The 15238-nt window shown below is 40.2% G+C and overlaps 1 protein-coding gene across 6 annotated transcripts in view; it reads left to right on the top strand.

Moving 5' to 3' along the window:
• Positions 1–15238, top strand: part of KLHDC3 (kelch domain containing 3) — a 67857-nt gene that overhangs the window by 21029 nt on the left and 31590 nt on the right. For all 6 annotated transcript variants that reach the window (XM_078382895.1, XM_020796871.3, XM_020796870.3 and 3 more), the window contains 2 exons: positions 5668–5921; positions 10981–11157. In XM_078382895.1, coding sequence (XP_078239021.1) covers positions 5768–5921; positions 10981–11157 — 331 coding nt within the window. In that variant the 5' untranslated portion in view covers positions 5668–5767. The remainder of the gene's footprint in view (positions 1–5667; positions 5922–10980; positions 11158–15238) is intronic.

Consider the following 15238-nt stretch of genomic DNA (forward strand, 5'->3'; position numbering starts at 1 on the left):
CTGACCACCAATTCCCAACTCAGAGAGCCTCCCCAGGAGGATACCGTGATCGATGGTCTCAAAGGCTGCTGAGATGTCGAGGAGGACCAACAGAGACACTTTGCGCCTGTCAGCCTCCCTCAAGAGGTCATCAAACAGGGCAACCAGTGCCGTTTCTGTGCCGTGGCGCGGCCTGAAGCCCGACTGAAATGGATCCAGGGCATCTGTTTCATCCAAATGCACCTGGAGCTGGTCAGCCATCACCCTCTCAACCACTTTGCTAATGAAAGAAACATTGGCGACGGGCCTATAATTGGCAATTTCGTCCGCCGCCAAACTATGTTTCTTCCTAATGGGCCTTGGTGGAAAGATGACTACGACACTGTACAGATCTGCCTGTAATATATTGCTAGTACAGTACTGTATTAAATAAATTTTAAGTAGCTGCTGCAATGGTTGGTTAAATAGTCATTTTAGGTTACCTACTTACAGTGTAATAGTACCATGCTGTTCTCAATTTTTAAAGAGTGTGTTTGTAGAAAGAACAGGAAGTAAATCAGCGGCGTTGTCTGTTGACGGTACTTACTGTGAGCAAAAATTATCCAGCAGAGTTGTTTAACCATTGTTGACTCAGTGTTCCTATAATGAGTTGAGTATGGCACTGAATATAATTAAATATGGAATCAGCTGCTCTCAAGTTAGGTGGTGCAAAATATTTGTTTTTACTTTTTGCAAAAGTATAGATAAAATATTCTACAGCTACATAATCTTAAGCAGTCGTTTCAGTCATGAGAACAGTTTGCCACTAGTAGTATTCACTCACAAAGTGAAAGTTGTTTCACTTTGTGTTTCTTTCCTAATGTAGGTTAGTAGATAGTGTCAGAACAGGGCTCGGAAGACCTGGGATCGAATCCCTGCTTGAGCATGGAAAATAACTGAGGGTTAGTAAAAGCTTCTTGAGCATTTGACATGTCTTAAAATCCCCAATTCATCATCATCATGTGGCATCAATTCCGACTTGTGACAACCCTTTTCAGGGTTACCAAACAGAGAATACTCAGAAGTGATTTGCCTTTACCTTTTTCTGGGGCTAATCTGGGGCTGTCACTTGCCCAAGGCCCCGCAGGCTAATTGGACTCACAAGAGGCACTCTGTTAACCCTGTTAGGTTAACACATAACAAAAACAAATGTAAATTTAAAAAAACTGTATATGTTCACACATAAGTGTGCCAAAAGGCTAACATAACATTGCCCTGTAAAATACCAAACTACGTTCTTGTTGCATAAATTTTAAAAATGGTGTTTATAATGTGCAAGCTGCTTGAAAGGAAACCCTTACTAATCTGTACAAAATATTTTTCCTTGAGTCCCTTTTATGCATGTCCCACATCAATTCCTTTTTGAAAGAAACTCAGGAAGCTGAAATATTCCTCATTATTTCCTATATTGTGAAGCGTATAGAACAAAATTGCTTTTACATGCCACTATCTGGGACAATGATCTTTTCTTCTTGGGATTCTAATGTTAAACTCATTGCTGCATTGCTAGCTTTATTCTTCAAAGAAACATTTTTCCTAGTCCAAACAAAAATTAAAAATATTGACACCTCCCACTCTTACACTATTTTTGTTGTTGTTTCTTTTCATCATTGGGTTTCACTACATTTAACTGCTTGGATGTCTGCCTCTTTTCCTAACCACTTTTCCTAACATATATTTTATGCTTGCATTCTCATCTACTAATTCTTATGAGTGTCTATGTTTGAATTTGTCAGACATGAAAGCACTCACATTTAAATATTGGATTTTTATGCGAAGAGAAGGTATTGGAGAGGTTTTTCAAAAATGAAAATCTTGACATCTTCCAAAAATCTCACAGATGTTGATTTAGCATAAGCTATCCTTTGTTTAATGCTGTACAGAATGAAAAAAATGACATCAGCTGCTTTACTGGATTTCTTTAAGGTCATATGCTTTTTTTAAAAAGGTTGTTTTTCAGAAAAACTAGATATTTTTTGAAGCAGAGATTTCCAAGCATAGATTAGCACCGAGTTTGTTGTTCTAGGCAGGAACGGAATAGCGAAGACAATAGGACATATTCTGTCATTTTATGAACACCCACATAATTGAAATACCTGATAATAACATTCTGAATTGCTCAATCAAGCTAGGTTTTAGACAAGAACTCCCACCATAGTGATGGCAAAGTGCAAAGCAGCTCTTTATTTTCCTTCTATTTAGATGCATACAGTAGCTGTAGAGAGGTGAGCAGGTTTAAACCTTTTTAACCCCTGATTTTTCTCTTGTGGGTTGATTTTCCAACTTGCTTCTGTAATAACCTACCTGCTTTACTATTACTGGTGCTTTTCTATTACCGGTGTGCACCTCTGGATCATGGTTGCCGACCTTGGGTAACCCAAGACTGCAATTCCCAGAAGTCTTCACCACCAGCTGTCCTGGCTCAGGTGTCTATGAACACCTGGGTTACACAAGGTTGTGAACCGCTGGTGTAAGGGAATCTTTGCCTGTAACAATAATTTTCAAGTAAGGCTATACAGTATACATATCGCCTGCCCCTAGTAATGTGCGAATCAACATGCAGTTATTAATGAATGAAAGGGACAAGGCATTATTACAGCCCACCTTGCAACTGTTGCACCTGTGGAGGTGAAATGCTGGAATTACAAATCTATTTGAAGTTCTACATTTGCCATCATTGTGTTCTTTGCGGCAGATTTTGCTAGTAATCTGTTTGAAGGCAATCTGTTTGAAGTGGATGTAGGGTTGTACTCATTCTTTGATGGGAGATAGAGATGGACGTGAACCAGAAAAACTGAGGAACTGGGCTGGTTCAGTTCATGACCCAGTTCTGGAATCCAAATAAAATGAAGTGCCAAACTCTTTTTTCCCTCGGTGTTTCATTTTGCTTCAGCAAAACGGATGCCTGCCCATCCTCTTCCCCAAACCAGGTTGGAAACTAAATTGTGAACCAGCCTGATTCCTCGTTTTTTTTTTTTTCTGGTTCGCAGTTCAATTTATGCCCATCTCTAGTATTAATCTTAATGTTTAATATTATGTTTATCCTTTTTATATAAGCCACCTTGAGCGGTTTTTTCTTAAAAGTCTGCCTAGAACAGTTAAAATTACTATAAAAAGTTTACAACTGTAATGCAACTTCAAATGACTGTTGATGACAGCGACCTTCCTTGGAGCTTTTTTTATTACTCAGATTATTTATTATTGTTTTCTGTTACTGAGTGTAGCTTAGTTAGTCTTACTAGGAATCTTAATTGCTTTATGCTTCTTTTGTGATCCTTCATGCATTGTTGTTTTGTGCTGTCAAGTTGCCTGCAATTTATGATAAACCTATGAATAAACAGTCTCCAAAATGTCCTGTCCTTAACAATCCTTCTTAACTTTTGTAAACTCAAGGCAGTGTATTCTTTGATTGAGTTGGTCCATCTCAGATTTGACCTTCCTCTTTTCCTACAGCCTTCAACTTTTCCTGGCATTATTATCTTTTCTGAAGAATCTTACTTTTTCGTGATGCGCCCAAAGCTTCAATTTCATCATTTTTGCTTCCTGAGGTTGTTCTGGTTTGATTTGCTGTAAGACCTACTTGTTTGTCATTCTGATAGTCCAGGGTATCCACAAAGCTCTTCTCCAGCACCACATTTCAAATAGTGTTTTTTTTTTTCCTGTCAGGCTTCTGTACTCTCCCAACTTTCACACCCATACAGGGCCACAATAATTAGACTGGTATTGTAGAAACTCTAGTTATGGGAGCAAAAGGTTGTGGGCATCTAGAAGCATGTACACTGGTTGGGTTCATAGTTCTGTTGTGAGAGTGGAATTATATATTATTTTTTTAAAAGGCTGCCACCAAAAATGGCAGACCTTAAGTCCCCACCTCCTTCCCTACATTTGTGCAGTGCACTTCACCTTGTATTCTGATGTCATTACACACACTCACTGACTCACCTCCTTGCTAGTGCCAGCCCATGATGTGGAGTGGAGGGAAGGAGGTTTGTCCCCTGGCTGCTGTTCTTAGCAGTAAACGTATAGTACTTACAGTTTTCCCCAGGGCAGACGAAAACACCTTCTTGTAAAACAAATGTACAGAGTACGAACTATTGTTGGCACTACAGTGGTACCTCGACTTGAGAATGTCCCTAGTTGTGAACGATTCGAACTATGAACGGCTCCATTCGCAAAAAGTTGGTTGAACTTGCGAACGGAGCCTTGACTTCCGAACCAAAAAAAAGAAAGAAAGAAAAACCTTTCCTTCCCTTTTTTTAACCTAAGTTCATCTTAAGTCAAAAGAAGAAAAAGAATCTAAAAATCCCCCCCTAGTGGTAGAGTACAGATTAACCAGCTTTGCATTAGTTCCTATGGGAACTAATGCCTCTACCTACAAACAGCGCCTTGACATACGAACGGAAAACAGCAGATACGGATTAAATGGTTTTCAATGCATTCCAATGGGAAAGTTTGACTCCACTTGTGAACTTTTCGCCATACAAACTTAATTCCAATATGGATTAAGTTCGTAAATTGAGGTACCACTGTATATATTAATGTAGCCATTATTTACATTAAATTTAGATTAGGCATCCTTCAGTCTCAAGAGACTATGGTAATGTGCTCTGTATGGAGGACTTGGAACAGCGCTTAGTGTGGCTGAGAAGGCCAATTCGAGAGGCCAATTGTATTTGGCTTCCACACTGAAGCCAAATACAATCTGTCCCCTCTCCAGCTCCCTGATTTTGCTGGTTTCGGGACTGCCTTTTTGCCTCGGCCTGCTGGACAAGGGTCTCTTCAAAATGGGAGAGACCATGATGCACCTCCTGCCTCCAGGCTGACTGCTCAGATGTCAACATTTCCCATCTGTTGTGGGCCATTCCTAAGGCCTTCAGATCCCGCTTGCAGATCTCCTTGTATCCCAGCTGTGGTCTCCCTCTGGGGTAATTTCCCTGCACTAATTCTCCATACAGGAGATCCTTTGGAATCCGACCATCAGCCATTCTCACGACATGCCCCAGCCAACGTAGATGTCACTGTTTCAGTAATGCATACATGCTAAAAATTCCAGATCGTTCTAGGACTACTCTATTTGGAACTTTGTCCTGCCAGGTGATACCAGAAATGTATCATTGTTTACATTAAATATGTGTTGTATAAAGCAGTGATCAGTGAGGAAGAGGTTGGTATTGACACAGTGACTTGCATCCAGTGATGTTATTGCGCTAGTGCAAGACTCATTGCATTCTCAACTGTATGTTTTCAGAATTAGTGTCATGGTGGCATCTAGCTGTTTGGATAAGAGGGTTAGAGAGCAATGTCATTCAAGGCATGTGCTACCTCCCCCCCCTCCACTAGTCTTAAGATGATTTTAGGCCTTTGTGAAGAGTTCTTAACCTCTATTTAGGCAGTGGTTACATATTGTACTGCATATTTTCTCATTAAATATTATGTCCTTCTATATTCTGTTCTCATTAACTTATTACATATGTAAAACTCATAATTGCTTTCTGGCACCCAAGAATTCTTTTAAAAATGGAAAATGTGGTCTAATATTCTTAGAACATATTATTGAGTAGGAAGGCTGTTGTAAGGTGATCCAGATTCATTTTGTAGTGCACCTGAAAAGACATACTAATATATAACATTTGCATTCTTTCTCTGCAGAATTCTGAGGCTACGGACCAATATGGCTGCCAGACCTGTAGCTCTAAAAGTGTAATGCCTCCACCCCCAGCTTGGAGGGACTGAGCACTCACAAAAGGGAATGTTACGGTGGACAGTGCATTTAGAAGGTGGGCCCCGAAGAGTCAACCACGCTGCAGTGGCAGTTGGCCACAAAGTGTACTCTTTTGGTGGCTACTGTTCTGGTGAAGACTATAGAACTCTGCGACAGATCGATGTTCATGTATTTAATGCAGGTAAGAGTCCTGAAGTTCTGAGAAGCTAGCATTCCAGTATATCTTGATTATGTTGTTAGATATGATGTAATATTAGATATTAGATATTAAAACATATTTTCTCTATTTAGGGAGTTTAAATGGGAGATCCACTTGTAATAATGAAAATGTTCTCTGACTGACCTCAAGAAAAGGATAAACACAAAAAGAAATGATTCTTAAAATCTTAGAACCTATGGATCCTCAAGTCCAGCCCTTATCAAGGAGGCACAGTGGAGAATTGAACTCCCAACCTCTGACTCCACAGCTGAATGCCTAAACCGCTGAACTCTTCATTTGAGGGGTACATTAATCAGCCATTTCACACATAATTTGTTTTAATCATACCTGTACATCTCTTGGTTGAAGTTCAGTTGTTTGGGACTCATTCATTCTTTCAGTTTCTATAGCAGGAGGTGTTCAGAGAGAAGATAATTTTTGAGTTACTACCTTTCTGTCCAAAATACTAGGCTCATGTCTTGGCTCTCTTTGAAAAATGTATACTCCATGAACTACGCTACCAGTCAAAAAACAAAAGCATGCATAGCCATGTTAGCACAGTGTAATGTCTCTACCACCAGCTTGGAGCACATTAAGCTGATTAATGTTAATCAATTTTAAAACGAAATGTTAGCTGCCTTGGTCCTCTTCGACAGAAAGGGGCATAAACAGTGAAATGAAATGGTTATATAAAATGCATGAATACATCTTTTGTTCTGTTCTTAAACTGAATTTTTGTTACTTATACTATCTAACAAAAATAATTTGATGTTGCCCAGCTGATTATTAAGCATTATTAACAATGGAAGATCTCTTCACAGCTTGCATCAATTCAGGTTAACAAAGCAAGGTACTGTAGCTTTGCACTTTATATTATTGCCTTGTTTCATATTGATATCATGTTTACGAGTGGGTAGTCCCAAAGCTATTTAAGGAAGATGTGGAAAGGTATTTTAAGATCATCTTGACAATGGGCTACAAAAGATCTGTTGAGGTCAAGGGGGTAGGAACGATATGTCATTTAGTGTGCTCTTCCCATCTGAACAGCAAACAATCCCTTATGGCCCAGTCAACTGTCAACTAAGCTGATTGGTTCCCCCCCATCCTTGCTCTCTCCCTCTGTTGGTCCATTTTGTTTTTTTCCTCCTCCTCGCCCTGCTTCCCTTCCCTTGTTCTGTCCCTACTTTCCCTCTGAATCTGCATCCACGATGGCATTTAACATCCTCTAGCAGGCTCAGGTTTCATTTCCCAGCTAATCAAACTCAACAATGAGCATGCCAGAAAAAACTGCATGCCCTACTGCTGGGCCGGAAAGGTGTGGGACAGCTCTTAAAATGGAAAGATAGATTGTTAAAAGTAGAAAGACAAGTGAAAACAGTCTTTTCCCCCTAATCCAAACCTTTTCTCCAGAGATCATATCTATATGCCAGTGTGGACAGGCCCATAAAAATCCCCAATTTTCTAAAACATATAGTAGAAGCAATCTGCAAGAAGGATCTTGGAAGTGTTCTAGATAACAAACTGAATATGAGCCAACAGTACAGTGTGGCTGCAAAAAAGGTAAATGTTGTTTTAGTTTGCATTAAGAGAACTATAGTCTCCAGATCCCGTGGATTTGACACTACTTTCTACTTCTGCTTCATTGACTACGCAAAAGCCTTTGACTGTGTGGACCACAGTAAACTATGGCAAATACTTAAAGAAATATGCATGCCTGACCACCTTATCCATCTCCTGAGAAACCTATATGTGGGACAGGAAGCAACAGTTAGAACTGGATATGGAACAACGGATTGGTTCAAAATTGGGAAAGGAGTACAACAAGGCTGTATATTGTCACCCTGCTTATTTAACTTATATGCAGAATACATCATGCGGAAGGCTGGACTGGAGGAATCCCAAGCCAGAATTAAGACTGCCGGAAGAAATATCAACAACCTCCAATATGCAAATAATACCACTCTGATGGCAGAAAGTGAGGAAGAATTAAAGAACCTTGTAATGAGGGTGAAAGAGGAGAGTGCAAAAAACGGTCTGAAACTCAACATCAAAAAAACTAAGATCATGGCCACTGGTGCCATCACCTCCTGGGAAATAGAAGGGGAAGATATGGAGGCAGTGACAAATTTTACTTTCTTGGGCTCCATGATCACTGCAGACAGAGACAACAGCCACAAAATTAAAAGATGCCTGTTTCTTGGGAGGAAAGCAATGACAAACCTTGACAGCATCTTAAAAAGCAGAGAAATCACCTTGCCAACAAAAGTCCAAATAGTCAAAGCTATGGTTTTTCCTGTAGTGATGTATGGAAGTGAGAGCTGGACCATAAAGAAAGCTGACTGCCGAAGAATTGATGCCTTTGAATTGTGGTGTTGGAGGAGGCTCTTGAGAGTCCCCTGGACTGCAAGAAGAACAAACCTATCAATTCTAAAGGAAATCAAGCCTGAGTGTTCACTGGAAGGACAGATCCTGAAGCTGAAGCTCCAGTACTTTGGCCATCTCATGAGAAAAGACTCCTTGGAAAAGACCTTGATGTTGGGAAAGTGTGAAGGCAAGAGGAGAAGGGGATGACAGAGATGAGATGGTTGGACAGTGTCATCGAAGCAATCAACATGAATTTGACACAACTCTGGGAGGCAGTGGAAGACAGGAGGGCCTGGCGTGCTCTGGTCCATGGGGTCATGAAGACTCAGACACGACTAAACGACGACGAGGCCTCATCTTGAGTCCTGTTTCCAGTTCTGGACACTGCACTTTAAGAAGAACGCTGACATACTGGACAAGTTCAGAGGCGGGCAAGACGGATAATCAGGTGACTGGAAATCAAGTCCAGTGAAGAAAGTCTGAAAGAGCTGGGCATGTTTAGCCTTGAGAAAAGAAGTCTGATAAGATATGTAATAGCACTCTTTAAATACTTGAAACGCTCTCATAAAGAGGAGTAGCAGGATCAGTTCTTGTTCATCCCAGAGTGCAGGGCACATAATAATGGGCTCAGGTTATAGGAAGCCAGATTCCAGTTGAATATCAGGAAAAAATTCCTGCTAGAGCAGTGTGACAATAGAACCAGTTACCTCAGGAGGTAGTGAGTGCTCTAACGCTAGAGGCGTTCAAGGGAAAGTTAGACAACCATATGTTAGATATACTTGGATTCCTGCATTGAGCAGGGGGTTAGACTCCATAGCCTTATAGGCTTCTTTTAACTCCATTATTCTGTGATTCTAAAAAAATGCACTGAATATATTTTCCACTCTTTCTTTTTTGTTTGTTTTTATTATTAACATAAGTACAAGATACAACACAAGAGGAAACACACACATAAAATTGTACATACACATACATTCATTTTTTTAAAATCCAGATAAATTCTTGATTGCAATGATATATTGAGACATAGAGTTTTATCAGCGAATTACACATTTTTCTTTTACCTGTTCTCTTATTTTTGCTGTTCAGTGGCTGCTAATGTGTATCTTTCTGGCATTTCCTCCCAGTGGTCCCCAACCTTGGGCCTCCAGATGTTTTTGGACTACAACTCCCAGAAGCCTTCACCACCACCTCTGCTGGCCAGGATTTCTGGAAGTTGAAGTCCAAGAACATCTGGAGGCCCAAGGTTGGGGACCACTGCTGTAGAGGATAAAATTTAGTTCAGGATCACAGTGCTATTGCTTGCACACTGACAAGCATCTAGATTGTTTTGCAGACTTTTTGTATGTTTCATCATGAAGTTTCCACACTTCTTAAGAGTTCCTGCGTACCCTTCCTGTTGTACTGCAATTTAACCAGAGGAGCATTTCATATCACTCACTTTATGCTAAAGTAAGATATAACTAGAGTGGGTCCATTTGAATCAAGAGAACTTTCATAGAAGTTGATGGTCTACTCTAGTGGGATTTGCTACATTAAGCCATAAAATTTCAGCCATTAATTAATTTTGAACAGGTTGTAAATTAACTTGGAGAAATAGATTGGAATAAAAATTCAGATATACACACCAGCACAAAACAGTATGTGTATCTTAGTATGCTGCACATGGGAAGACCTTTATGTCAAGGAAGATGTAATGTCCAAAAGTTCCCACATTAGTTGCAGATCGCCTTTTGAGGAGAACAAAATCAAAAGCTAATGCTCTGTTTTGTTGTCTTTGGTCTATTGAGTCTGTCAAGGACGTCTCTTCTGCATCTCAAAAAATTTTTTTTTGTTTTGAATGGGCCTAATGGTTATTTTGAGGCAGTGTAGTTCAAACCAGGTAGTTCTGAACAGGTGAAAACAAAGAGGTCAGAAGTATTGTATAACATGCAGGTTTCCATTAATCACAAGGAAGGAGGAAAGAAAAGCAAAATCTGTAAGGCAAGCAGCAGAGTGAACCATATTGGCAGATTCAGATATGGGAAATCCAGGCGCAAATGTTCACTGGGCTGTGTAATACTGTAGCTTTTGGCAGGTGTCCCAGCAACAGTTTTGTGAAAACAAACAATGGATTTGTAAGTCATCTGAAAACTGCTGCTTCAATTACTAATAACAGTCAGCACTCCTCTGTAGTGTGTGTTGCCTTGGATGTTTTGCCATTTTGCTAACACTCTCTGTTCCATGTTCATAAACTGTATACTGTATTTAACTTTACTTAACAGCAGACAAAGCAGAATTTCAGGGCCCTTAGTTTTCTCTGATATATGTTTATTTATGTTAATCCCATCAGAACCTTAGGGCTGGCAATATTGTTTTCTTTTGGTTTCTTTTTCGTGCATTGACACAGAATATGACATCTTCACAATAAACTAGTGATCTTCACTTTTTTACATTGCTTATGTTCTGTTTCTAAATAGTGCTAGATTACTTTCCTTTTTGGTCTTTTACTTCTCATATGCAATCCAAGATTTTATAGAAGAGAATTGGAATTCTTCTGTGATTTGCTAAATTCAAGCAGTTGAATTGCTTTTCTCAATTATATTTCATGTCGCTTATACCCATGGCTGCCTAATGTCTTGAAACCATGAAAGCAAGCAAGTGAAGTCATACTCTCAGATCCTTTTCTCTCTTTTAGTCTCTCTACGCTGGACCAAGCTGCCACCAGTACGAACAGAGAGCGAGGACCATGTGAGGGAAGTTCCCTACATGCGATATGGACACTCTGCGGTGCTCATTGATGACACCATCTACATCTGGGGTGGCCGTAATGACACCGAGGGAGCCTGCAATGTGTTATATGCTTTTGATGTCAGTAAGTGTTTTCTGCCCCCACCCCCCCACCCCCATATTGATGGATGTGGGTTGTGTTGAAAAGTTTATGGCTGGCTCCATATTGAAACTGGAGCCAGCTGCTGTGAAACTATTTATTCTAATGGATTATAACCTTTATAAATTACGCACTGGTAACATCTCGTATTGATTATTGCAATGCGCTCTACGTGGGGCTGCCTTTGAAGACTGCAACTGGTCCAGAATCGAGCTGCGCGGCTGGTGAGTGGTGGAGCTGCTAGAGATCATATCAAGCCGATTCTGTTTCATTTACATTGGTTACCAGTTGCTGCCCGGGCCCAATTCAAAGTGCTTGTTTTGACATATAAAGCCCTAAACAGCTTGGGCCCTGGATACCTGAAGGACCGCCTCCTTCCATATGAACCTACCCGGCAGTTAAGATCTAGCCAGGGGGCCCTTTTGAAAGAGCCATCCCTTAAGGAGATAAGAGGGAGGGCTTGTAGAGAAAGGGCCTTTTCGGCAGCTGCCCCTAGACTATGGAATGCCCTCCCGACTGAGATTTGTCTGGCGCCCACGCTGATGACATTTCAGCGCCAGGTCAAAACCTTCCTGTTCCAAATGGCTTTTAACTGAAATAACATCAAATGTGGGTCTGATGGCAATTTTTAGAATATATATTTTAATTGCATTTTAATTATTTTGCCCTTTTATTTTGCCTTTTTATTGTATTTTAAATGCTGTAAGCCACCCAGAGACCTTCGGGTAGTGTGGGCGGCATATAAGTTAAATAAATAAATAAATAAATAAATACATAAATAAATATACTTTATTTCTTGCCACATATATTGCGTTCAACAGACATGATAATTCCAGATGACTTGTATATCCAGTACCTTCATGGCTGATTCTTCTGGAAAGTTATCTGTACAGTATTGTGGGCAGCAGGCAAGATGAGCTGCTGCAGAGAGTGAGATTCAAACTGTGAGAAAAGAGATTATTTGCTTAGTTATATCAGTCCCTGAATACAGAGCAAGGAAACTAAGAGTACAGATGGAGATTAGTGAGCAAAAATAAGATCAGATACCACAGGTAAACACAGACCTATACATGTGGCATACAAAAGGAGAAGGATCTGATAGTGAATATAGGAAAAAATCGGTCTGGTCAATGATCTGGCAACGCTCAGTGATGTTGTGCTGATGGAGGTAAGTAAAGTCTGTGTTGGATCAAAAACCTGAATGGGAGAATACAGATCTCCAGAGTGAAAATAGGAAAAATGTGGGGGAGAGAGAAGGGGAGGCAATTGCTTTTGAGCCTTCTTGTCAACAGTGCTTATGTCTGATAGTTTTACTGTTATGTCTATTAGCTGATCTGTGTATACATTCACATGCTCAGCCTGAGTATAGATGGAGAATTTTTTGGAGGGTGAGTCAATGAATGCCATTGGGAATGGGCACCAGAAGCAAGAAGTTGTAGGCCACGATTTTGAAAATAAAAAACAGGATAGACATATGACGATTAAAAACACTTAATAATAAACTGTTTGTTTAGAATATTCAGATGAAAGTCATCATATAAAATAGTTTCATTTTTGGTGAGAAGGGGAGCAAAGACTAGCTAAATGTGAATGGCATCCAGTTGGAGGGTTTCAGGGTGGCAGATTTGTACATGAGTGGATATCTGAGTTTATATGAGTTACTCTGCAGTTCTAAAATGATGGTGATGGTGGTGGTGATGATGATGATGATGATGACGACAGTGACAATGAGATGAAAATGTTGGAGGGGAGTTGCTGCCGAAACTAACTACAGGTGTACCTTGGTTTATGAAATTAATCCGTCACCCGGGACGTTACGTAATGTGGAAATTACGTAAACCGGAATGCAGATTGCCGTAGCAACAGGGACAGTGCAAGAAACCTTCCTTTTCATACAGCGAAAAAACCCCTTCCCCGGGAAAAAACGTAAACTGAGGTATTATTTCTTACGGATTTTGATTTGTAAACTGAAAATTATGTGAACCGAGGTACGCCTGTATTACTACAAATTGAGAGTAGGCATGTTCAGGAGGCATGAGAGGGGGGAAAAAGAAGTGTGGGAAAAGAAAGATTGGTTAGGAGTTCAATAAAGAACAGGATAGATTTAGTTTTAATTATTTTGATATAAATCATTGAAATTGCTTCTCAGAAGGACTTGATTTAATCATGTTATTTTCAAACATGAAGACTTGTCCTATCATGATACATACAGTATTTTTCACATTTATTTTTATTTGGAGATGGCCACAAATGGCCGGTTCAGCTGTGTGTGTCGGTTCATTTAGTGGCTGAACAGGTGTTTGATGCTTCAAAGCCCTGCCCCCTCCAGTAGGTGCCCACTCAGAGGCAGCCTCCAGAGGAGGCAGGGTGGGGAAGCCAGGCCACTGCCTGTGAGTATTTTAACTATCCTTCTTGACCCTCAGTAATCTTCTGTTTACCTGCATTTGCCGGGGTACAAGGCGACTGGCCATATAAGACGACCCCCCAACATTTCCACTCAAAATATAGAGCGGACGGCTCTGCTGTGGCGCCGGTGGCGGCTGCCCAGGGTTCTGGGAAGATCATGGCCAGTGGGGAGGAGGGCGAGGAAGAGGCTGGGCGGGCGGCTGCAGGAGGAGGAGGAGGAAGAGGGGAAGCGGGTGGGTGGCGGACTGACTGACTGCCTTCCTCCCCGGCCAGCGCAGCCCCGTGTCACTCAACGGCGACAGCGGCGGCAGCTCCTTCCTGGCCCAAATGAAGTGCACCCAGCGTACAAGATGACCCCCCCCACTTGGAGGCATGTTTTTTGGACCAAAAAAGTTGTCTTGTACGCCAGCAAATACGGTATTGATACTTCCAGTGTCTAAAGGTGTGCACTAGAGACAAAAGTGATGACTTGAATTTGCCTACACAGAGTTGGAGAGGGACAATAACTAGAGTGAACACTTTAATGGAAGAACCGTCACTCAAGGAGATGATTGAAAACAGTCTTGGAGAATTTTGATAGGGCTTCCAAAATTTCCCACCATTGTATTAATAGAAGCTCCAGAAAAGGCTTTAGTTAAAGCTAAAAAAAAAGGTGATCAGGTTTCTTCTTACACATCTGTATATATTGCTCTTCACCTCTTGAAACACAAAACTAAGAGAGCTGCAAATTTTTCTTATGGTGTCTGCAAGGCTGCATACAAAAAGGGAAAGAGAAATTAACTTAAATAATCTATATGGAAGCCTGTAGAAGTTTATGGACGCAATGGTGCGGCTAAAAAATATTGTAAATAAATAAATAAAATTAACATCCCCGTCCGAAGAAATATTGGAAGTTTGTTACAAAACAATTTAAGTAATGCTGTGTAAATACATTGTCTTATAATATAGAATTAGAATTTATGATTCTTTCCATAATGAAATATTTGACCTATAATGCATTTTATATTAAAACCACAATCACATTGGTTTTTTTCCAAAGCATTTTAACAATACATTTTTTTAAAATCCAGTTTAAATGGAAAAAATGATTTACATTTTAATAACCAATTGACTTTTATCCACACTGTTAAAGGGACCAGAGATAAAGAGTGCTTATCTAGTTGAAACTAACATTAGGGAGGCAAGGGCCCAACTGTTCCAGTTGGCAAATGAGCCAGTTGGGGATAGCATAGGATTTTTAAAATAAATACAGTATCTTCTGCATGGCTTGAGATTTTTTAAAAAATGCAGGCAAAACAGTTAAATGACACCTGAATTGGTGTGGTGAGGGAATGAATAGGAAAGGAAGAAAGATTTTATGTGATGTCTTTGTGGTTTCGGTTCTTTTTTTAAAAAACCTGTTTTGGGTTTAATTATTACAATAAAAACAGCATTTGTTTTCCTATTTCCTGTTGTCTGACTGTATTCGTGGAAGAGAATGATAAGAGAACATGATTACAGAATCGTATTCAGAGGTGTTTATCCATTGTTCCTTCTCAAACTGGGAGGAGGTGACAAGTAGGGTACCCCAGGACTCAGTCCTGAGCCCAATGTTCTTCAACATTTTTATTAACAAATTAAATGAGAAGGTGCAGGGAATGCTTAACAAATGTGTGTATGC

Source organism: Pogona vitticeps, chromosome 1, assembly GCF_051106095.1.
Source record: "Pogona vitticeps strain Pit_001003342236 chromosome 1, PviZW2.1, whole genome shotgun sequence".
Classification (NCBI taxonomy): Eukaryota; Metazoa; Chordata; class Lepidosauria; order Squamata; family Agamidae; genus Pogona; species Pogona vitticeps.